Here is a 22588-nt window from a genome sequence, read left to right on the forward strand (position 1 = left end):
TCTTTGAGCCATTGAAGTTTCTGAGCTCTTTTCAAAGGCAGACCCAGGTAGAGTGTGTTAAAGTAACTCCTACGCAATGTGGCACCAGACTGCTTTCTTTTTTTGTAATTATCTGTTTGTTTTAAATTCTATAGCTTCAATTCTCTTGATGCTTGTTTTTTTGAAAAGGGCCTCTTACGGTCACAAAGCAATGATTTTCAGTGCAGCTCCATAACACTGATTGCGCCCTCACACTGCCCCTTTTTGTGTGGGGATGTGGATCCAGAAAAGGAGCAGACAGGGAAAGGTTATGCAGAATACACCCCCCATGTCGCCCTTAGGTGTGCTCAGCCTTCGCCTGCTTCATGACTCCACCTTGCATGAGAAGGCAGGATGGAGCTCCAGGAAACAGGAAGTGGTCCTTCAACCAGCCAGACACCTCAACATCACAGACAGATCCAGTCTCCTGCTGTGGAGTCAAGAGTGGCCCTGGGATGGCAGAGAGAGGAGGGGAAGGGGCCAGGGACAGAAGGAATGGCAGGGCTTCAGATGCTCCCTTGGACCCCTCCCCTGACACCAAGGGGAGCTCCTCTTCTGGGGCTGAAAGCATTGGCGTGGTTTGATTTTATCAGTATTGCAAGGAAGCATAGAAGGAAAGGTAAAGAACACCTATACAGTTTATTAAAGTATCTGTGATTTTTCCCCTGTGTGAGTTCGTTGATGTCTTCTAAGTGTTCCACTTTCACTGAAGCTCTTTCCACATTCAATACATTTAAATGGTTTCTCCCCTGTATGAGTTCGTTGGTGTATTCTAAGTGATCCACTATCACTGAAGCTCTTTCCACATTCAATACATTTAAATTGTTTTTCCCCTGTGTGAGTTCGTTGGTGTATTCTAAGTGATCCACTATCACTGAAGCTCTTTCCACATTCCATACACTGAAATGGTTTCTCCCCTGTATGAGTTCGTTGGTGTATTCTAAGTATCCCACTTGTACTGAAGCTCTTTCCACATTCAACACATTGAAATGGTTTCTCCCCTGTATGAGTTTGTTGGTGTATACTAAGTGTATCATTTCGACTGAAGCTCTTTCCACATTCAATACTTTTAAATGGTTTCTCCCCTGTGTGAGTTCGTTGGTGTTTTCTAAGTGCTCCACTTTCACTGAAGCTCTTTCCACATTCAAAACATTCAAATGGTTTCTCCCCTGTGTGAGTTCGTTGGTGTATTCTAAGGTCTCCACTTTCACTGAAGCTCTTTCCACATTCAAAACATTCAAATGGTTCCTCCCCTGTGTGAGTTAGTTGGTGTATTCTAAGTGTTCCACTTTCACTGAAGCTCTTTCCACACTCAAAACATTCAAATGGTTTCTCCCCTGTCTGAGTTCGTTGGTGTATTCCAAGTTTTCCACTTTCACTGAAGCTCTTTCCACATGTCGTACATTCAAATAGTTTCTCTCCTTTGTGACTTTTTTGTTGTATCCTCAATTTATTTGTTTCCCCCCATAAATTCACATGTGGCTTCATAGAATTCTGACTTTCATCTTCCTCACCTGTTTGGGAGTCTGGGAGGAAAGAGAATCCTGTTAGACTTTCAAGAAAGACAAAAAGGGAACTGAATACATGTCAATCCCAATCTGTACCTTCTCTCATTTTCACACCTTCATTCTCCACTATCCTCTCTAGGTTCCAAATTTTACGAAAACTAATTAGATAGTGGCAAGAGCAACACATGATCACTCCATTCAAACTTAATAAAGCACCATCGTTTTATAATACAGATTGTCAGGGAACTGCCATCGGAGCCAGAGGCGGAGGGAAGGCTCCAGAGGGATGCCAGAGAGGGTCCCAGTAGGGAGAGAGGCAGCCCATCTGCTGGGGAAGGAAATCAGCTTAACACCAGTGGTGAAGGGGGGCAGATGGGGGAATCGGAGAGGAGGCTCCAGGACTCTTCACCGGAGACCAGCGGGGAGAGCACGGGTACTCCGCTGCCCACACCCTCCCTGCGCAGAAGACTTCCGCGCAGGGAGAGTAGGAGGAGACTTGGCGTCAAATAACTTCTTTGCTGGAAGAAGTTCAAGAAACGCCCACTGACGGATTCTGCCAGCGACTGAGACAGCCACGGGTGAGAGGCTGTCCAGACAGAAAGGGTTCAACCAGGCAACCTAGCCAGGAGGGGCGGCAACTTACGCACGAGCAACCCCTAGAACCATTACAGCAATCCGTCAGTCACCGATGTTGCTTGTGCGCAGCCCCAGAGAGGCAGCACGATGAGCCAAACCAGGGCAGCCGGAGAGACGGAGCAAGCAGCTGGAGTGCAAAGTCTGATAGAGAGGAACCGAGACTTGGAACAGCATGTAGCTCTCCTGACGGCGCGGCTGGACAAAAGACGGACTCAGGATGCACAGGTCAGACCCACCCCCATCGCAAGGAAGGTACCGGGGCTGGTACACAAGTTTGGGGGGATTACAATGCGTTCCGAACGGGACTACAATGCGTTCCGAACAGAAATAGAGTACGCTTTGGAACTGCAGCATAATGACTTTGCTGATGACGGGGAGAGGGTAGCCTACATTGTGGGGCATCTGGAGGATGGGGTACGGGAATGGATCAGGCCCCTAATGGCGACGCAAAATGATGCCTTGAAGGACCTTAAGAAATTCTTCCAGGCAATGAATGCGATGTACTCCAGTGAAGTGGAGCAAAGTGTGACTCGGCGGGAACTGATGGTGTGCAAGCAGGGGAGCCAGTCAGTTAGAGACTACTGGTCGCGCTTTGCGATGTTGATCCACCGGCTCGGGTGGGCTCTGGGCTCTGAACCGATTCAAATGTTGTTTGAGGAGGGGTTGTCCCCAACTGTGAAGGACGAACTGTCCCGCGCACCCCGCCCACAGTTGATGGATCAGCTGACCAAGGCTGTGCTTGCGATTGGAGTGCGGCAGGAAGCGCAGGCTCAGGAGAAACGTGAAGTGAGAGGGGAACGTTGCCATGACTACCGCATTCCTGAAATACCGAGACAGCTTTCCCAGGCGGCTGAGCCAATGGAAATAGATGGCGCGCGCGCGAGGTTTCAAACTCCAGTGAAGGTCGCAAGAGGGAGGGGAAGGATTGGAAAAACACCAAGAAGTGTTTCCTCTGCCAAAGACCAGGACATTTTGCCAGGGTCTGCCCTCAAAGAAAGGCCTGGCAAGGGATGGTGGGGGCTGCTGGCTGCGAGGAGAAGGGGGAGGAAGGGCAGGCGCAGGGAAACAACAACGCCTGGCTGCCAACCAGCAGGGGCAGCAGCCAGGCCAGCAACTAATAGAAGTGTCCCAGCCTGACCCTCCCAGGGCAGCTATAGCCATAGAAGTGGTGCTAGAACTCCCGAATGGGCACCCAGTCAAAGTTGAGGGGCTGCTGGATTCGGGGAGCTCCTGCAATTTCTTCAGCAGGGACTTCGCTCTGGAGCACCAACTCCACCTGCTGCCCCTGGATTTTCCCTTGCAAGTGACCACCATAGATGGCAGGGAACTTCTGGGAGGAGAAGTGACGCACCAGACCCCGCCAATGCGAATGAGGGTTTCCAGGCACACAGAGACCATTGCCTTTCACGTGGCCACACTGGCAGGACCCCCAATAATACTGGGGATGAGCTGGCTGGCACTGCATGATCCAGTAGTGTCATGGCATCAGCGATCAGTCACCTTTGGGTCAGCTTACTGCTTGGAACACTGTCTGGGGGGGGGGGAGAACCCAAGAATGAAAGTGGCCAGGGTGGCTGGGCTGGCGGTGGAAACGAAAGGGGAGGTGCCACCACAATATGCTGACCTGAAGGAAGTCTTCAGTGAGAAGGAGGCTGATAGACTACCCCCCATAGACCCTTTGACTGCCAAATCAACTTACTCCCAGGGGCTCAGCTGCCGGTGGGTAAGCTGTATGCCTTGTCTGACCGGGAGATGCAGGAGTTGCGGCAGTTTATTGACAAGAACCTGAAGAGGGGGTTCATAAGGGAATCAAAGGCGGTGGGGGGCAGTCCAGTGTTCTTTGTGGACAAAAAGGAGACTAATCAGCCCAGATTAGTCGTAGATTACTGGGCCTTGAACCTGGTATCAGAACCTGTGACCTTCCCAATGCCCAGGATTGACGACATTTTAACGCGGGTGAGGCAGGGGAAAATTTTTTACCAAGCTAGACCTCAGGGGAGCGTACAATTTGATTAGGATAAGGGAGGGGGACGAATGGAAAACCACCATGTTCACCCCCCTGGGGGCTTTTGAGTACTTAGTCATGCCATTTGGATTACAATCGGGCTCCGCCTGCTTTCAAGCATTCATGCACCACGTGTTGGGGCCCCTGCTGTACAAGAACTCCGTAGCCTTTTTGGACGATGTCTTAATCTATTCGGACAATGAGAAGCAACATGTCAGAGACGTCAGGGAAGTGCTAAAGAGACTGCAAAAGCACCACTTGTGGGTCAAGCTGGAAAAATGCCAATTTCACGCCAGAGAGCTCGAGTTTCTGGGGTACAAGTTGTCAGACAAGGGCCTAGCTATGGACCCAAGCAAGTTGCAGGCAGTGCTGGAATGGAAGGCCCCCAAAACCCGGAAGGATGTGCAGAGGTTCCTAGGGTTCAGCAACTTCTACAGGAAGTTCATCAAGAACTTCGCCCACTTGACAGCGCCCATTACAGATTGTCTCCGTAGCAAAAAGAAGTTCGCCTGGACAGAAAGTGCCCAGCAATCCTTTGAAAGACTGAAGAAGGCGTTCGCTTCGGAAGAGCAGCTCCTGTACGTTGATCTGGAGAAGCCCAGTACGTTGATCTGGAGAAGCGTCCGACCGAGCCATTGGAGCGGTACTTTTGCAGCCAGGGGCCAAGCAGGGCTGGAGGCCGTGTGCCTTTTTCTCATAGAATCATAGAATCATAGAGTTGGAAGAGACCACAAGGGCCATCGAGTCCAACCCCCTGCCAAGCAGGAAACACCATCAGAGCACTCCTGACATATGGTTGTCAAGCCTCTGCTTAAAGACCTCCAAAGAAGGAGACTCCACCACACTCCTTGGCAGCAAATTCCACTGTCGAACAGCTCTTACTATCAGGAAGTTCTTCCTAATGTTTAGGTGGAATCTTCTTTCTTGTAGTTTGGATCCATTGCTCCGTGTCCGCTTCTCTGGAAGCTGAGCAAGTCGGAGCAAAACTATACGGTGTATGACCGCGAACTGCTTGCGATCTATGCAGCGTTTCGCCGATGGAGACATCTGTTGATAGGGGCGCAGCACAAGATCCAGGTTTGTACTGACCACAAGAACTTGGAATACTGGAGAACCGCGCGAGTACTCAACCAGAGACAGATTCGATGGGCACAGGAGTTCTCCAAGTTTTCCTTCGAGATCTGATACGTGCCGGGAGAGGAGAACGTAAGAGACGATGCTCTCTCCCGGAGGCCGGAGTACATGGAAGGAGAGGGACCGCCGGAGATCCGACACGTGTTCCCCGAGAACCGATGGGTGTGTGGGGGAGCGTTGGTTGGGAAACGAGAACTGGCCAGGCTTACTAGAAACAACGTGTTCGCTCAAACGAAAATCAGGGAACTCCGGGACGGAAGCGAAAACCATGGAGGGTTTGAGGAAAAGGAAGGGCTACTGTACTATAAGGGGGCGCTGTATGTACCGGGGGAGACATTGAGGGGAAAGGTACTCAACTCCACAACAACCCAACAGCTGGGCACTTTGGACAGCACAAAACCATGCTGCTCGTCACCAGGCAGTTATGGTGGCCAAGGGTGAGGGAAGATGTACGGGAATATGTACGGGGGTGCGACCGCTGCCAGAGGGCAAAGGGGGAGAGGGCTGCCCCCGCAGGGTTACTGGAACCCTTACCCACGCCGGGAAGACCCTGGGAGGTGGTGTCCATTGATTTTATGACAGATTTGCCCAAGTCAAGGGGGAAGACAGCAGTCATGGTAGTAGTCGATCTACTGACGAAGATGTGCCATTTCATAGCTTGCTCACATGCGGTGACGGCAGAGGAGACAGCCAGGTTGTTTGTGGATCACATCTTCAGGCTGCATGGGACTCCCTCGAGGGTCATCTCGGATCACGGGAAACAATTTACTTCCCGGTTCTGGAGGAAGCTCATGAGCTTGCTGCAGGTCGAGGTGGGCTTCTCGACGGCGAGAAAGAGCGAACAGTATACTCCAGCAATACCTACGCTGCTGCGTCAGCGAGAGACAGAACGATTGGGTAGAGAAACTAGCGCTGGCTGAATTTGCGTACAATAACGCTGAACATGTGTCCACGGGAATGAGCCCGTTCATGGCCAATTATGGGTGTCACCCCAGGGCCTTCTGGGGAGGGGGGAGGAAGGATGGAGTGTACCTGCGGCAGAGCAGTTTGTGGAAGAAATGGAGGCCTTGCACCAGCAACTCAAGATGAACTTGGAGCGGGCCAAGGAAGTTTACAAGAGGCAGGCAGACAAGCACCGTCGGGAGGGGGAGGCCATATGGGTGGGAGACCGGGTGTGGTTGTCAACCCAAGGGTTACCCCTGAAGGGAGGGTGCAAGAAGTTGCAGCCAAGGAGGCTGGGACCTTTTGAGGTAACACAGCAGGTGAACCCTGTGGCATTCAAGCTCAAGTTGCCTGACAGCATGAAGATACATCTGGTGTTCCATAGGTCCCTACTCTCACCGTACAGGGAGGGGCGGGAATTTCCCGGGTGGGAGGCAGGAGTCACCACCCACCCGAGAGTAGAGGAGAGGGAACACCACAACCAAGCTACGGAAATACTCGATTCAAGGTGGCGAGGGCGTCCGGTGGAGTACTTGGTAGCTTGGGAGGGAGAACCCAGGTCAGAAAACACGTGGGACCCCGCTGAGGCGATCAATGACGGGTATCTTGTGGAAGAATTCCACAGCCTGTTCCCAGATAAACCAAAACCACTAGCGAGATTCTGGGAGGAAGAATTTGGAACCACAGACGACGAAGAGGACTTTGTGGGTTTTCCTGCCTCCGAAGAGGAGGGAGGGGAGGCATCAGAGGGAGAAGAATCAGACTGGGAGGCCCACCCCGCGGGAAGAGATCAGAGCGGGTGGGAAGCGGGTTTTGAATCCTCAGAGGATGGCAACAGCTCCTTCAGGGGATTCCCCGCATCGTCAGCTGAGGAAAGGGACGAGGTTGGATCAGAAGGTCGGGCCGGGGCTGGAGGGGGTCCTGGGGGGGAGGTGGATGTCAGGGAACTGCCATCGGAGCCAGAGGCGGAGGGAAGGCTCCAGAGGGATGCCAGAGAGGGTCCCAGTAGGGAGAGAGGCAGCCCATCTGCTGGGGAAGGAAATCAGCGTAACACCAGTGGTGAAGGGGGGCAGATGGGGGAATCGGAGAGGAGGCTCCAGGACTCTTCACCGGAGACAAGCGGGGAGAGCACGGGTACTCCGCTGCCCACACCTTCCCTGCACAGAAGAGTTCTGTGCAGGGAGAGTTGGAGGAGACTTGGCGTCAAAGAACTTCTTTGCTGGAAGAAGTTCAAGAAACGCCCACTGACGGATTCTGCCAGCGACTGAGACAGCCACGGGTGAGAGGCTGTCCAGACAGAAAGGGTTCAACCAGGCAACCTAGCCAGGAGGGGCGGCAACTTACGCACGAGCAACCCCTAGAACCATTACACAGATCTGTGGTGGAAGTGGATTATTAGACACATCTATTTTTTCTTTCTGAAGTGAAGAAATGATCTCAGGCTCAAGTAACAGTGTCTCCTTGTGAAATAAGTAAAATTTAAGTGCTACATGTAACTGTAAAAATATTGCAATATATTGGAACCTAAGAAGAGCCTGCTGGATCAGGCAAAGGCCCACCTAGTCCAGCATCCTCTTCTCACAGAGGCCAACCAGATGCCTGTGGGAAACCGGCAAGCAGGACTGGAGCACAAGAGTCTTCTCTGCCTTTGTGTGCTTTCCAGAAACTAGTATTAAGAAGCATTGTTGCCTGGACCAGGGCAGAGCAGAGACGTCAGTCTTATCCTTTTCTTCAAACTATCCATGTTGCTGGCTGTCACTGTCTCCTGTAGGATATATTCCATAGATGAACTACGCTTCTGTTTATTCATCTTTTGCAGCCCTTAAAAGCTGAAAAATATATTATGGCCTAAGCTTTTGTGGGCTGCAGCCTGACAAAGTGGACTCTTGACCAGGAAAGCTGGTGCCACTATAAACTTTTATTTATTTATTTTTGTAAAATAATATTTTTATTAAGTTTAACAATAGAAAAATAGGACAATAAAAACACAGAAAAACAATATAAAACACAACAATACAAACTTTCACAATACATAAAATACACACATTTAACATGAGGGAAAAAAGAACAGTCAACACACAAAAAATAGAATAAGAAAAAACACAAATCACTCTTTTCTAATTATTTATCTTCAATTAACTTATTTTCCTGACTTCCTCACGCCTCCCTTTTTTATATCCCTTTTTAGCAATTAGTTCAGCAAATTCATATCCTACTACTTTGTCCTTATATATTTTACCTCCCAAATTTCAAATTTTTATCTCTTATTACTAGAACCCCTTCATTTTATTTCAATGTCATCAGCATTCATACATTTTACAATACATCTGTAAATAAATTTTAAATTTCCTCCAATCTTCTTCCACCAACTCTTCTCCCTGGTCTCGGATTTTGCCAGTCATCTCAGCCATTTCCATATAGTCGATTACTTGCATCTGCCATTCTTCCAAGGTGGGTAATTCTTGTGTCTTCCAATACTTTGCAATGAGTATTCTTGCTGCTGCTGTAGCGTACATAAAAAAAGTTCTATCCTTCTTTAACACCAATTGGCTGACTATGCCCAGGAGAAAGGCCTCTGGTTTCTTCACGAAAGTATACTTAAATACCTTTTTTATTTCATTATAAATCATCTCCCAGAAAGCCTTAATCCTCGGGCACGTCCAGCAAAGGTGAAAGAATGTACCTTCAATTTCTTTACATTTCCAACATTTATTATCGGGCAAATGGTATATTTTTGCAAGCTTGACTGGGGTCATGTACCACCTATACATCATTTTCATAATATTCTCTCTTAAGGCATTACATGCCGTAAATTTACTCCCAGTGGCCCACAACTGCTCCCAGTTGGCAAACAAAATATTATGACCAATATCTTGTGCCCATTTAATCATAGCAGATTTTACCGTTTCTTCCTCAGTACTCCATTTCAACAGCAAATTATACATTCTTGATAATATCTTAGCATTGGGTTCTAACAATTCTGTTTCCAACTTTGATTTTTCCACCTGAAAACCAATTTTTTTGTCTTGGTTGTAAACCTCTCTTATTTGAAAATAATGTAACCAGTCTCGCACCTTCCCTTTGAGCTTCTCATAACTCTGCACTTTCAGCTTGTTACCATCCTGTTCCAAAATTTCACAATACTTTGGCCATTTTGCCTCCATATTAAGTTTTTTCATAGCTTTCGCTTCCATAGGTGATAACCACCTTGGGGTTTTGTTCTCCAAAAAGTCTTTATATCTTGTCCAGACATTAAATAGTGCTTTCCTGACAATATGGTTTTTGAATGCTTTATGTGCTTTAACCTTGCCATACCACAAATATGCATGCCACCCAAATACATTATCATAGCCTTCAAGATCTAGGATGTCAGTGTTCTCAAGAAGTAGCCATTCCTTCAACCAGCAAAAAGCTGCTGATTCATAATAAAGTTTAAAGTCCGGCAGGGCAAACCCCCCTCTGTCTTTAGCATCAGTAAGTATCTTAAATTTTATTCTGGGCTTTTTGCCCTGCCAGACAAATCTAGAGATATCTCTTTGCCACCTCTTGAAACAGTCCATCTTGTCAATAATTTGTAATGATTGAAACAAAAACAACATTCTCGGCAATACATTCATCTTAATGACAGCAATCCGACCCAACAAGGAAAGCTTCAAATTCAACCAAATCTCTAAATCCTTCTTCACTTCTGACCAGCATTTCTCATAATTATCTTTAAATAAATTTGCATTCTTAGCAGTCATATTCACCCCCAAGTATTTTACCTTCTTTACTAATGTCAAATCTGTCTCTTTCTGAAACCTCTCTCTCTCCATTGGCGTCAAGTTTTTCTCCAAAACCTTAGTTTTTAACTTGTTTAACTTAAAGCCTGCCACATGACCAAACTCCTGGATTAATTCTAAAGCCCTTTTGGTACTAGGTACTGGCTCTTGTAATGTCAATACAAGATCATCTGCAAAGGCTTCAAGTTTATATTGTTTTGCTCCGACCTGAACACCATGAATCAGCTGGTCCCTTCTTATCATGTTTAGCAAAACCTCCAGGACCGAAATAAAGAGCAGTGGGGAAATTGGGCAGCCTTGTCGTGTCCCTTTCTCAATTTTAAATTCTTCTGTCACTATGTTATTAACCATAAGTTTAGCCTTTTGTTCAGAATAAATCGCACCTATACCATTTTCAAAATTTTGACCAACCCCCATCCCCTGCAGATTTTTCTTCATAAAAATCCAAGAAATATTGTCAAAGGCTTTCGCCGCATCTACGAATATCAAAACCGCTTTTGTATTAATATTCACTTGTAACTTTTCCAAAAAGTTAATTACATTTCTCATATTATCAGACAAATGTCTACCAGGGAGAAAGCCAGCCTGGTCTTTATGTATCATTTCTGCTAAAACTTTTTAAAGTCTTTTAGCCAGAATATCAGCAAAAATGTTGTAATCCACATTAAGCAGGGATATGGGACGATAGTTCTTAAGTTGTGTCTTCTCAGACTCAATTTTAGGTATAAGTGTGATGAAGGCTTCTTTCCACGACTCCGGCGCCTTTTTCCCCTCCATGATTTCATTGCAAACCTCCTTTAGTGGTTGAATCAAATAGTCCTTCAGAGTTCTGTAATATTTGGAGGTTAATCCATCGGGCCCTGGAGATTTTCCCAGTTGCATAGTCTGTATGGCACCTTCAACCTCTTGTTCTGATATTTTAGAATTCAGCAATAATTTCTCAATTTTCTTGAGAGATTTTTTGTATGAGAGATTATTTGTATGAGAGTATTTATTTATTTGTATTTAATTTGTTTCTCCTCCATGTGAGTTCGTTGATGTATTCTAAGTGCTCCACTTTCATGGAAGCTCTTTCCACACTGCATACATTTAAATGGTTTCTCCCCTGTGTGAGTTTGTTGATGTCTTCTAAGTGATCCACTATCACTGAAGCTCTTTCCACATTCCATACATTTAAATGGTTTTTCCCCAGTGTGGGTTCGTTGGTGTATTTTAAGTTCTCCACTTCGACTGTAGCTCTTTCCACATTCCATACATTTAAATGGTTTCTCCCCTGTGTGAGTTCGTTGGTGTCTTCTAAGTGTCCCACTTCGACTGAAGCTCTTTCCACAACCCACACATTCAAATGGTTTCTCCCCTGTGTGAGTTTGTTGATGTCTTCTAAGTGCTCCACTTTCACGGAAGCTCTTTCCACACTGCATACATTTCAATGGTTTCTCCCCTGTGTGAGTTCGTTGGTGTATTCTAAGTGATCCACTCTCACTGAAGCTCTTTCCACATTCCATACATTTAAATGGTTTTTCCCCAGTGTGAGTTCGTTGGTGTATTTTAAGTTCTCCACTTCGACTGTAGCTCTTTCCACATTCCATACATTTAAATGGTTTCTCCCCTGTGTGAGTTCGTTGGTGTATTTTAAGTTCTCCACTTCGACTGTAGCTCTTTCCACATTCCATACATTTAAATGGTTTCTCCCCTGTGTGAGTTCGTTGATGACTTCTAAGTGTCCCACTTCGACTGAAGCTCTTTCCACAACCCACACATTCAAATGGTTTCTCCCCTGTGTGAGTTTGTTGATGTCTTCTAAGTGCTCCACTTTCATGGAAGCTCTTTCCACACTGCATACATTTAAATGGTTTCTCCCCTGTGTGAGTTCGTTGGTGTATTCTAAGTGATCCACTCTCACTGAAGCTCTTTCCACATTCCATACATTTAAATGGTTTTTCCCCAGTGTGAGTTCGTTGGTGTATTTTAAGTTCTCCACTTCGACTGTAGCTCTTTCCACATTCCATACATTTAAATGGTTTCTCCCCTGTGTGAGTTCGTTGGTGTATTCTAAGGCCTCCACTTTGACTGTAGCTCTTTCCACATTCAATACATTTAAATGGTTTCTCCCCTGTGTGAGTTTGTTGATGTCTTCTAAGTGATCCACTATCACTGAAGCTCTTTCCACATTCTATACATTTAAATGGTTTTCCCCCTGTATGAGTTCGTTGGTGTCTTCTAAGATGTCCACTTCCACTGAAGCTCTTTCCACATTCAATACATTTAAATGGTTTCTCTCCCGTGTGAGTACGTTGGTGTATTCTAAGTGATCCACTATCACTGAAGCTCTTACCGCACTCCATACATTTAAATGGTTTCTCACCTGTGTGAATTCGTTGGTGTATTCTAAGTGTTCCACTTTCACTGAAGCTCTTTCCACATTCAATACATTTAAATGGTTTATTCTCCGTGTGTATTCGTAGATGACGTCTAAGTGTTCCACTTCGACTGAAGCTCTTACTGCACTCCATACATTTAAATGGTTTCTCACCCGTGTGAATTCGTTGGTGTATTCTAAGTGCTCCACTTTCACTGAAGCTCCTTCTACATTCAATACATTTAAATGGTTTCTCACCCGTGTGAATTCGTTGGTGTAATTTAAGTTTCCCACTTTCACTGAAGCTCTTTCCACACTCAAAACATTTAAATGGTTTCTCCCCTGTGTGAGTTTGTTGATGTATTCTAAGATGTCCACTTTGACTGAAGCTCTTACCGCACTCCATACATTTAAATGGTTTCTCACCCGTGTGAGTTCGCTGATGTATTCTAAGTTTCCCAGTGGTACTGAAGCTCTTTTCACATTCAATACATTCAAATGGTTTCTCCCCTGTGTGAGTTCGTTGATGTATTCTAAGTGCTTGACTATGACTAAAGCTCGTTCCACACTTCATACATTCAAATAGTTTCTCTCCTTTGTGAGTTTGTTGTTGTATCCTCAGTTTCTTTGTTCTTCCCAATGAATTGACAGGTGGCTCCATAGAATTCTGACTTTCATCTTCCTCACCTATTTGGGAGTCTGGGAGGAAAGAGAATCCTGTTAGACTTTCAAGAATGACAAAAAAGGAATGGAACACATGTCAATTCCTATCTGCACCTTCTCTCATTTTAACACCGTCTCCAATCTCCACTCTGTTCTCTAGGGTCCAATTTTTTTGCAAAGCAGATGAGATAATGGCAACAGCAACACCTGAGCACTCCATTCACACTTAATAAAGCACCATCATTTTATAATACAAATCTATGGTGGAATTAGCTTATTAGACACATCTCTGTATTTTTCTTTTTCAAGTGAGGAAATGATCTCAGGCTCAAGTAACAGTGTCTCCTTTGTGAAATCAGTAAAACTTGAGTGCTACATGTAACTGTAAAAATATTGCAATATATTGGAACCTAAGAAGAGCCTGCTGGATCAGGCAAAGGCCCACCTAGTCCAGCATCCTCTTCTCACAGAGGCCAACCCGATGCCTGTGGGAAACCGGCAAGCAGGATTGGAGCACAAGAGTCTTCTCTGTCTTCGTGTGCTTTCCAGAAACTAGTATCAAGAAGGATTATTGCCTAGGACCACGAGGGCAGAGCAGAGACGTCAGTCTTATCTTTTCTTTCAAGCTATCCATGTCACTGGCTCTCACTGTCTCCTGTAGGATGGATTCCATAGATGAACTACGCTTCTGTTGATTCATCTTTTGCAGCCCTTAAAAGCTGATAAATGTATTATGGCTTAAGTTTTTGTGGGGTGCAGTCTGACAAAGTGGACTCTTGACCAGGAAAGCTGGTGCCTGTATAAACCTCTGAGTCTCTTTGTTGGCTTTGTGTACTTATTTTGAAATTTGCACCAAGGTTGTACCACAGTATCTTCATGAAAGCTTAGGGATGGACAAAATTACAGGGTGTCAGCTCTGTGAATCTCAAACCTCTCGTGCCTCCGCTGACAGAGCCTGAGAACGCAAGAGATGGGATTCGGTTGGAATGTGAAGCAGGGGAGGAGCAGCCAAGCTGCAGCAGGAGCAAAGAACAAAGAGCAGGAAGAGGGGGTGACGGGGGGTGGGGGCACAGAGAGTTATCTCCAGTTTGAGCTCTGACACAGAGCCCCCGAAATAGCCTGTCCAAAAAATCGTAGGCTCGAGAGAATCTGCGAGAAGAGGGGAAAAGAAAGCGAAAGTGGAGGCTTCTTTGCTGGAGGACTCGGCAACTGCAAGCTGGGATGAATAGGCCGAAGACTGAGCTCCACAGTGATTTATGAGTTTGAGCATTAAGCCTGAGATAATTATTACTGGAGTTGTTTCACATCTGTGCGGGAGAACCAAGCCATTACACAGGGGCGCTATAAATTATTATCCCACTCACTCACTCACTCACTCACTCTCACAAACAACCCCAGTCTGTAAGATTGGCAATTTTGCACAATTTGCTTATAATACCAGACGCTCTTGGACTTTATATGCCCAATCCTAAGTGTAGACCCTCCAGCCCCAGGAATTGTGTATCATGATAACGGGTCCTTTGTCCCTTAAGCCCACCAAACTGGGGAGGTGCATGCATCTATTGTGTTTTGATGCTGGTGGAATGTATCACTCTGACCCTGTCTATAACAAATAAGAGTAATAGGAACAATTTATGTACATTAATTATAAATAATTATGGGAAACATTTCCATTCCCCTTCACCCATTTTTCAGGATTGGTGTGCAACATCATTATTCCTGCCATGGAAATAACACCTAAGATTTCAAAGCCTGGCGGAAGAAAATCTGCCCCCACTACTTTAGGAAAAGGATTCAAGAAACAAAGAGCTGCTTTGGAGAAGGCTTCACCTCTTCCTTCTTAATGTCAGGAACTTCCTTCCATTTGTCTCCTCTCCATCTTTTCCTCTTTCTCCCTCCACCATCCATCTATCCCTGTCCCCATCTCCTCTCCCCTGGAACTCACCAGATTTCTCCAAGGGTCCTGGGAGAGAATGCTCAGAGGTTGTGGGGAGGGATGTGGGAGACAGCCTGACCAGGTCAACCGTCCATCTTCCTCCTTCCATCCTGGCCAGGGTTGCAGGTTCAGTCTCAGCTAGGTTTGCAGGTTCAGCTTCCTGAGGAGCGCAGAAGCCAGAGCCAGTTGCAGCTTCCTGGGAGGGAGGGAAGAAGAAGCCAAGGGAGTCTGAGAGCCCCTGCAGAGATTCTCCTGCCCAAGACATTCTGCTGCCCCTGGAGAAGCCCCAATTGGGCACCCCCTTCCCAAGAGCCCCCTCCCATTTTCAAACACCTTTGGCAATTCCTTTTACCTGCATGTCCAACCTCCCTTCCTAAGGCTGGCATGGTATGCACATTAGTGGACTGAGTGTAGACCCCATAGAACTTAAGAGTTAATCTGCAAAGGACTGCTTTGAATACATGGGTTGCCCTTGCATGGAGAAGAAAGAATATTCACCACCAAAGCTAAACAGAACCTCCATGTCGAGAGGCACTGGACCTGTGACCTCCAGGTCCTGGAAACCCAGGTGAGAGGAGAGCACTTACCTTTCCCAGAAGCCCCTCAGTGTCTGGGAGCAGGGTCTGGTCTGCTCCCCCTGCTCTCCCACTGGGCCACCGACTGGCATCTGCAGCTCCCCTGAAGGAGAGGACACCATCCCCGGAGTGGGGAGGACTGGGAGACTGTGGGGTTTCCCACCCTGAACGAGGGGGCTGCATCGTCTTCAGGAAATCCTGCTTCTGGGCCTCCCAGTGCTGCTGCGGCTGCCCCTCCTCTGCCTCCTGCTTAATTTGACGTAAATCTGCTTGAGGTAGAAGATCCCTGATGGTCCCAACTTGGCCGGCAGGAGGTTTCCTTCCTTTGCACTCCAGTCTCTCCCTTTGAATGGGTCTCCTGGGTCTCTGCAATTCCATTTTTACGCCACCCTGCTGGAAAAGAAATAAACACATCTCCTGATCTGATCATAGGATGAAGATCTCTGTCTGTCCTGGAGAGAATGGTGCCTAAAGGGCCCTTAGAGAGAACTTTTAAACTCCAATTTCACTACAAATCAGCACAGTGCTGAAATGGGGTAAAAGCTCTGCTCTAGAAATAAATGATCTCTCTGGCTGCTCTTTAAAGAGGATTTCTAAAGAACAATCAGAAAGGTCTTTTTCCCACAGATCTCATTGCTAATACAGTAGGGTCTTCTTGTGCTCTTATTTCTCCTCCACCCCAGCGCTGGGGTTGGAAGGTCTAAACATGCTGATTGTGTTTGCAAGACTTGTATGTATGCTAGATGGCATGTCTGGTGAGTGCGTACAGCACCTCTGGCGTGTGTGCCTGTGACTTTATGGTCTGCATCTCTTTTCTGTGTGCGCATGCATGTGCATACATTGGCCACAAAGCTCACTGGAATGTGGCCTCCAGAATCAATGCAGCTTTAAGCCCATAAATGTTCCTCCTGCTCTATCAGAAAGAACAATCAAATCTGAGACTATCAAGAGGAGAGAACTCCTGGATCTACAGAATTAATGTTCTCAATATCCTATGGACACAAACTGCAATGAGATTTCCCTTTAATTGCTTTGAGAATTTTTCCCTTAAAAATATGAAGCAGTATATAAATGAAATGAGTAATAATCTGAACATGAATAGCTAATTTCAATTTTGCCTTCCTCAGTCTTTTACAATACTGTCTTCACCGTATTTATTATCATTAATTCATTTCCATATGCCACACTTCTTAAGAATCCTCCTTTCCTCTGCATTCTCAAAACTGTCACCCACTTCAACCCTCAGCCTTCATCTCAAAACTCTGCTGCCTTACTAAGGTGGAAATAAAACCATTAATGAAACAGGCTTAAGCCTCTCTCACTTATTTACACGCAGACACAAGAGGTCACTAACTTTGATAGCTTGGGAAAAGATCAGATGCGTTCTCCGGGAAATAGATCTATTAATGTTTTATTAGCCTTGACAGAACAACAGAACCTCCATGTGTAGGCTGAGTGTACCTTGATGAGGGGAAGACAAAAGAAGCCATTTCCTTGCTAAATGAATCTGATGGACATCATTGCCACAAGATGCGGTAATGGTGGTGGCAAAGAGAGCTTTCAAAGGCGATCAGACCAATTCACAAATGAGGGCGATAGATTTATCAATGGCACTGGCAGAGGAGGGGGGGGGCAGGAGTAGTGGCCTGCAAAGGGTGTCAGGGGGGCTGCAGAGTGAGAGGGGCACCTCCCTGTTGCACTGCTCTTCCATTCCTCCCTACCTCCCCTTCCCTCTTCCCCGTGGGGAGGACCGTGGAAGAGGACGGGGCTCCCTGATGAGGGAGAGGGAGAGGGGCGGCAAAAGCCCCAGCTACGCCGCTGATCATCGGACTATATGCACTCTCCAGGATGTCTGGCTCAAGACATGAACATGAATAGCTAATTTCAATTTCGCCTTCCTCAGTCTTTTACAATACTGTCTTCAATGTTTTTATTATCATTAATTCATTTCCATATGCCACACTTCTTAAGAATTCTCCTTTCCTCTGCATTCTCAAAACTGTCACCCACTTCAACCCTCAGCCTTCATCTGAAAACTCTGCTGTAATACTGGGAAAGAAGGAAGATAAAACCTTTAGCGAAACAAGCTTAAGCCTGTCTCACTTATTTACACACAGACACAAAAGGTCACTAGCTTTGATAGCTTGGGAAAAGATCAGATGCGTTCTCCGGGAAAAGATCTCTTAGCTGTTTTATTAGCTATGACAGATCAACAGAACCTCCATGTGTAGGCACAGTGTACCTTGATTTGGGGCTGACAAAAGAAGCCATTTCCTTGCTAAATGAATCTGATGGACATCATTGCCACAAGATGCGGTGATGGTGGTGGCAAAGAGAGCTTTCAAAGGCGATCAGACTAATTCACCAAGGAGGGCGATAGGTTGATCAATGGCACTGGCAGAGGAAGGGGGCAGGAGTAGTGGCCTGCAAAGGGTGTCAGGGGGCTGCACGGTGAGAGGGACACCTCCCTGTTACACTGCTCTTCCATTCCCCCCTGCCTCCCCTTCCCTCTCCGCCGGTGGGAGAGCGGAACTTGTGCCTGTGCTGCGGCCCCCGGAACCCACTCATCGCCCTTGCAGCCCCCGCAGGGAGGCAGAAGCAGGCGAGAGAGAAGGACAGTCGGGGCGGAGGGAGGACGGGGCTCCCTGGTGAGGGACAGGGAGAGGGGCGGCACTCAGTGACCGCCCCGGGAGGCAAAAGCCCCAACGACGCCGCTGATCATGGGACGACTATATGCATCGTCCATCGCGAAGCAGCAGCTGCCTTGGACCCCTCATTCTGCCCCTTGAGCTCAGGACTGAAGGGAGCAGCTCCCCAGGGTCTCCGGCAGGGTCCGTGCCAGCCTGAGCCAGAGATGTTTGCCCCTGTGCCCTCCTGCAGATGCCCTGCCCCTCAGCTGCGCCCCTTCCCCTTCCTGCCCGGTTGGGAGGCGCCCTGCAGCCTCTAGCTGGACTCCGGGCCTGATCCTGCCAGGCGCACGTGCTCTCCCCCTCCTCCTCCCGCTCCTGCCCCCCCCCCCCGCCTCCCGCACCTCGGACTCCTCGCTCCGACCCTGCACCGGAATCCGGCTCCTCTCCGGGGAAACTCGCCAGGCCACGGGCCGCTGCTCCTCCGCTCTCCTCGGCGGGGGACAGGAAAGTGCAGCCGCTCTCGAGTCCCCCTGGCTGGCCCCGTTTCCTGCCTGTCTGGGCATCGGAGCTCGCTGGCTGTGGGTTGGGCCCTGGGAGGCTGCAAGGCTGGATACGCCCCCTTGCAAGGCGAGGGCTGCGAGACCGCCCTGCTGCTTCCCCTGCCCTCGAATTTGCAGCTGCTTCTGATCCTCGAGGTTCTGCTCTTAGCTGTCGGGGCAAATGGATTAGCCCGATGAGATCTGGTCCATTCCTAGGTCTGGAGCAGCAGGGAACAAGCTTTTTGCACCCTTCTCTAGGGATGTTCACACGCCGCCATCTGTGTCCCCGTGTACACAAATCACTGAGTTGTCTTATTGTCTTAACTCAGTCGGTAGAGCGTGAGGTGCTTTATCTCAAGGTTGTGAGTTCGAGTCCCATGTAAGAAAAAGCGGAAATAAAGTGTAATTTTACCTTGAAATTGTGTACACAATAGTCCGATGGTTTTTAGAGAAACCCAAAAACTTCCCCTTTCTATACCCTTTTGTTGTCATCAAGCAGTTGGTCCCTTACCTTTTCCGCCCCGACATGGCCACAGTGATCCATACAACGGTCACCTCCAGGCTTGACTACTGTAATTTGCTCTACGTGGGGCTGCCCTTGAAGCTGTCCCAGAAACTCCAGCGGGTGCAGAATGCTGCAGCCAGGCTCCTCACGGGGTCTCTGCCATGGGAGCATATTCACCCAGTACTTTTCAAGCTGCACTGGCTCCTGGTGGAGTACAGGGTCAGATTTAAGGTGCTGCTTTTGACCTTTAAAGCTCTTCACAGCCTAGGACCCTCGTACCTACGGGACCGACTCTCCCGGTATGCTCCACGGAGAGCCTCAAGGTCCATAAATAGCAACACCCTAGTGGTCCCGGGCCCTAAGGAAGATAGATTGGCTTCAACCAGAGCCCAGGGCCTTTTCAACTCTGGCTCCGGCCTGGTGGAACGCTCTGCCTCATGAGACCAGGGCCCTGCAGGATCTGATTTCTTTCCGCAGGGCCTGTAAGACAGAGTTGTTCCGCCAAATTGATTCCCTCCCTCCCTTTCTTTCTTTTTTCTTTTCCTTCCTCTTCCTGCGATGAGGCTACATTTTAATATTTTAATGTTTCAATATTCTAATGTATTTTAATTTTGTTTTTAAGTTGTAATCATTCAACTTGTTTTTATTATTGCTTGTTAGCCGCCCTGAGCCTGGCCTTGGCTGGGGAGGGCGGGGTATAATTATTATTATTATTATTATTATTATTATTATTATTATTATTATTATTCTGTAATAAGTGGGTTTTGTTTGGAAAGCTGTCTCTCAAAATTTATTAGAACATTGGAATGTACCTGGCATTTTATAAGCTCTTCAGTATGTTGCACAAATAAGTCTCCTTGCGATCAGTATGCAGTCCCTGGTTTCCAAATCCTCTACAGGAAATCTTCCTGAAATACCATTTCATGAAGCTGGGACGATGCCACCCAGCTGCCTGAATGCCTAGCAGCTGGAGGAGGCAGTCCAGTTCCCAGCTCTGCTGGCCTAGGTCATGTGATCACTTAGCTCCAGCAACAGATGCCAGGGCTGGGCTCTGTTATCTTTCCATACCCTCCAACATCTCTCTGATGAAAATAGGGGTGTCCTGTTCCATAATGATAATTTTACTATTTATACCCCACACATCTTATTAGGTTGCCCCAGCCACTCCAGGCAGCTACCAACATATATAAAAACATAATAAAACATTTTTTAAAATCCCTGTACAGGATTACCTTCAGAAAACTTGGGGGTCACATAACCCCATACCCTCTGGCATCAAATCAGAAACTGACGACAGCTTCTGTAAATCAGGGACATCCCTGGAAGACAGTGGCACTTGGAGGGTCTGTCTTTCCCTGCTTTTTCCTTGGCTGTCTCTGGTCTCCTGCCTCCATTCAGCAGAGGAGGGAGCCTTCATACGGAGAAGGATCGGGGCCAACAGGGCATAGCTGGTGCCTTCAGATGACTGTAGTGAAGGGAGAACCATTTGGAGGAACAGAGTGTTGCAATTCTCAGAAAGGGATGGAAAGAGCACGGCTACATCGTGGTCTGGTTCTTCAGGTACTTGTTGTTCAAGTTGTTCCATGGAATTCCTGATCTGGACCTTGTGTGGGAAATGAGTTCTCTCCATCACAAGAATAATTTTTGAAGCTTTACTGCACAAGAGTCTTAAACAGTCTTACAATAAGATGAACATGATAAAGTAGCACTTGCAAACAATGTTCAGTCCTTTATGTAATCCTGTGAACAGTCTTACAATAAGATGAACATGATAAAGTAGCACTTTCAAAGAATGTTCAGTCCTTTATGTAATCCTGTGAACTTTACTCTCTCTGGTCCCAGAGGGAGATCCTAAGCTTCTTCATCATTGCAGAACTTATTTGCAACTGCTGCTGCTTCTCCTAGCCATCTCCAACAAGCACCCGCTGACTTCTCAAGTTTAAGCTTCCTTCTGTTAGAGCTCTGCAGCTTCTGTTTCCAGCAATGAGTTATTAGGAAAGATACCAGCCTCCTCTGATGCTTTTGTCAGAGTGGAACCTCTGACTGGAACTTCTTGCCCAAAAGGTTGCACTCTTTCTTCTTCTATGTTTGCTTCATATGCCACAATGTTCTCTCTCTTTTTCTCAAATCTTCCAGGCGACCACAAATGAGTGTCTAAAGAGAAACCAAAAGCTCAGAGTTGGGATTGGGAGGGGGGCGTGAATATCAGGTTGCCTTGTAGTGCCTGGGGGCCCTGCTATTAGATTTGTATCTTGTAAATGTTGTAGGAGCTTTTAGGTTTTTTAGCTGTATATTTAAAAAACAAGGCTCTCGTGAGATGTTTAATTCTTTTGTTATTCTGACATTGCATTGTACAGGAGCAGGTTTGCACAGCTGTTAAAAATAGTGATTTTTAATATGAAAAAAGACTAAAAATGCATTCTAAAGGGTTTCTTTAGAAGCAGAACAAGCATTTTATTTTATTTTAAATAACAGAGGGATGAGGCCCAATTCTTAGTGCTCAACCCAGGTTAAACATTAGCAGCCACACCCTCACAAAAAGCTATGAAAGGATTTTGTTAGCAAGTGTCAAGGTGAATTCCTACCTTGTATTCCTGGGCTGCCTCTTCCTTGAGAACCACAGTTCTCACTAATAAGGGAGTCCTATGGACTAATAAGGGACGCGGGTGGCGCTGTGGGTAAAAGCCTCAGCGTCTAGGGCTTGCCGATCGAAAGGTCGGCGGTTCGAATCCCTGCGGCGGGGTGCGCTCCCGTTGTTCGGTCCCAGCGCCTGCCAACCTAGCAGTTCGAAAGCACTCCCGAGTGCAAGTAGATAAATAGGGACCGCTTACTAGCGGGAAGGTAAACGGCGTTTCCGTATGCGGCTCTGGCTCGCTAGAGCAGCGATGTCACGCTGGCCACGTGACCCGGAAGTGTCTCCGGACAGCGCTGGCCCCCGGCCTCTTGAGTGAGATGGGCGCACAACCCTAGAGTCTGTCAAGACTGGCCCGTACGGGCAGGGGTACCTTTACCTTTACCTTTACTATGCTGCCTATAGCCAGGCCTGGTCAGCAATGTGTCTGCAGCTCTTTGAGCCAGTTGAACTTTCTGAGCACTTTTCAAAGGCAGCCCCATGTAGAGCGTGTTACAGTGACCCCTACACAATGTGGCACCAGACTGACTCTTTGTGGGGGGGGGGGTAATTATCTGTTCTAAACGTGTTTGTGTGTGTGTGTGTGTGTGTGTGTGTGTGTGTAGTTTAAATTCTCTGAATGCTTGTTTTTTGAGAAGGGGCTCTTAGGGTCATGAAGCAATGCCTTTCAACACATCTCCATAACATTGATTGCGCCCTCACGCTGCTCCTTCTGGTGTGGGGA

The 22588-nt window shown here is 47.3% G+C and overlaps 1 protein-coding gene and 1 long non-coding RNA gene across 2 annotated transcripts in view; one reads left to right on the forward strand and one right to left on the reverse strand.

The window, feature by feature from the left end:
* Positions 1-18846, reverse strand: part of LOC310756500 (uncharacterized protein) — a 49147-nt gene extending 30301 nt beyond the window's left edge. The window contains exon 1 of the mRNA XM_083600682.1: positions 18590-18846. Within this exon, the coding sequence (XP_083456808.1) occupies positions 18590-18751 (162 nt within the window). The 5' untranslated portion in view covers positions 18752-18846. The remainder of the gene's footprint in view (positions 1-18589) is intronic.
* On the forward strand, positions 16191-16862 carry LOC310757516. The gene is made up of 2 exons (XR_014545287.1): positions 16191-16313; positions 16510-16862. It is a non-coding gene; the product is annotated as an uncharacterized lncRNA (long non-coding RNA).
* Positions 18847-22588: the final 3742 nt, after the last annotated feature.

The sequence above is a fragment of the Podarcis filfolensis genome, assembly GCF_964270895.1.
Source record: "Podarcis filfolensis genome assembly, chromosome: 2".
Lineage (NCBI taxonomy): Eukaryota > Metazoa > Chordata > Lepidosauria > Squamata > Lacertidae > Podarcis > Podarcis filfolensis.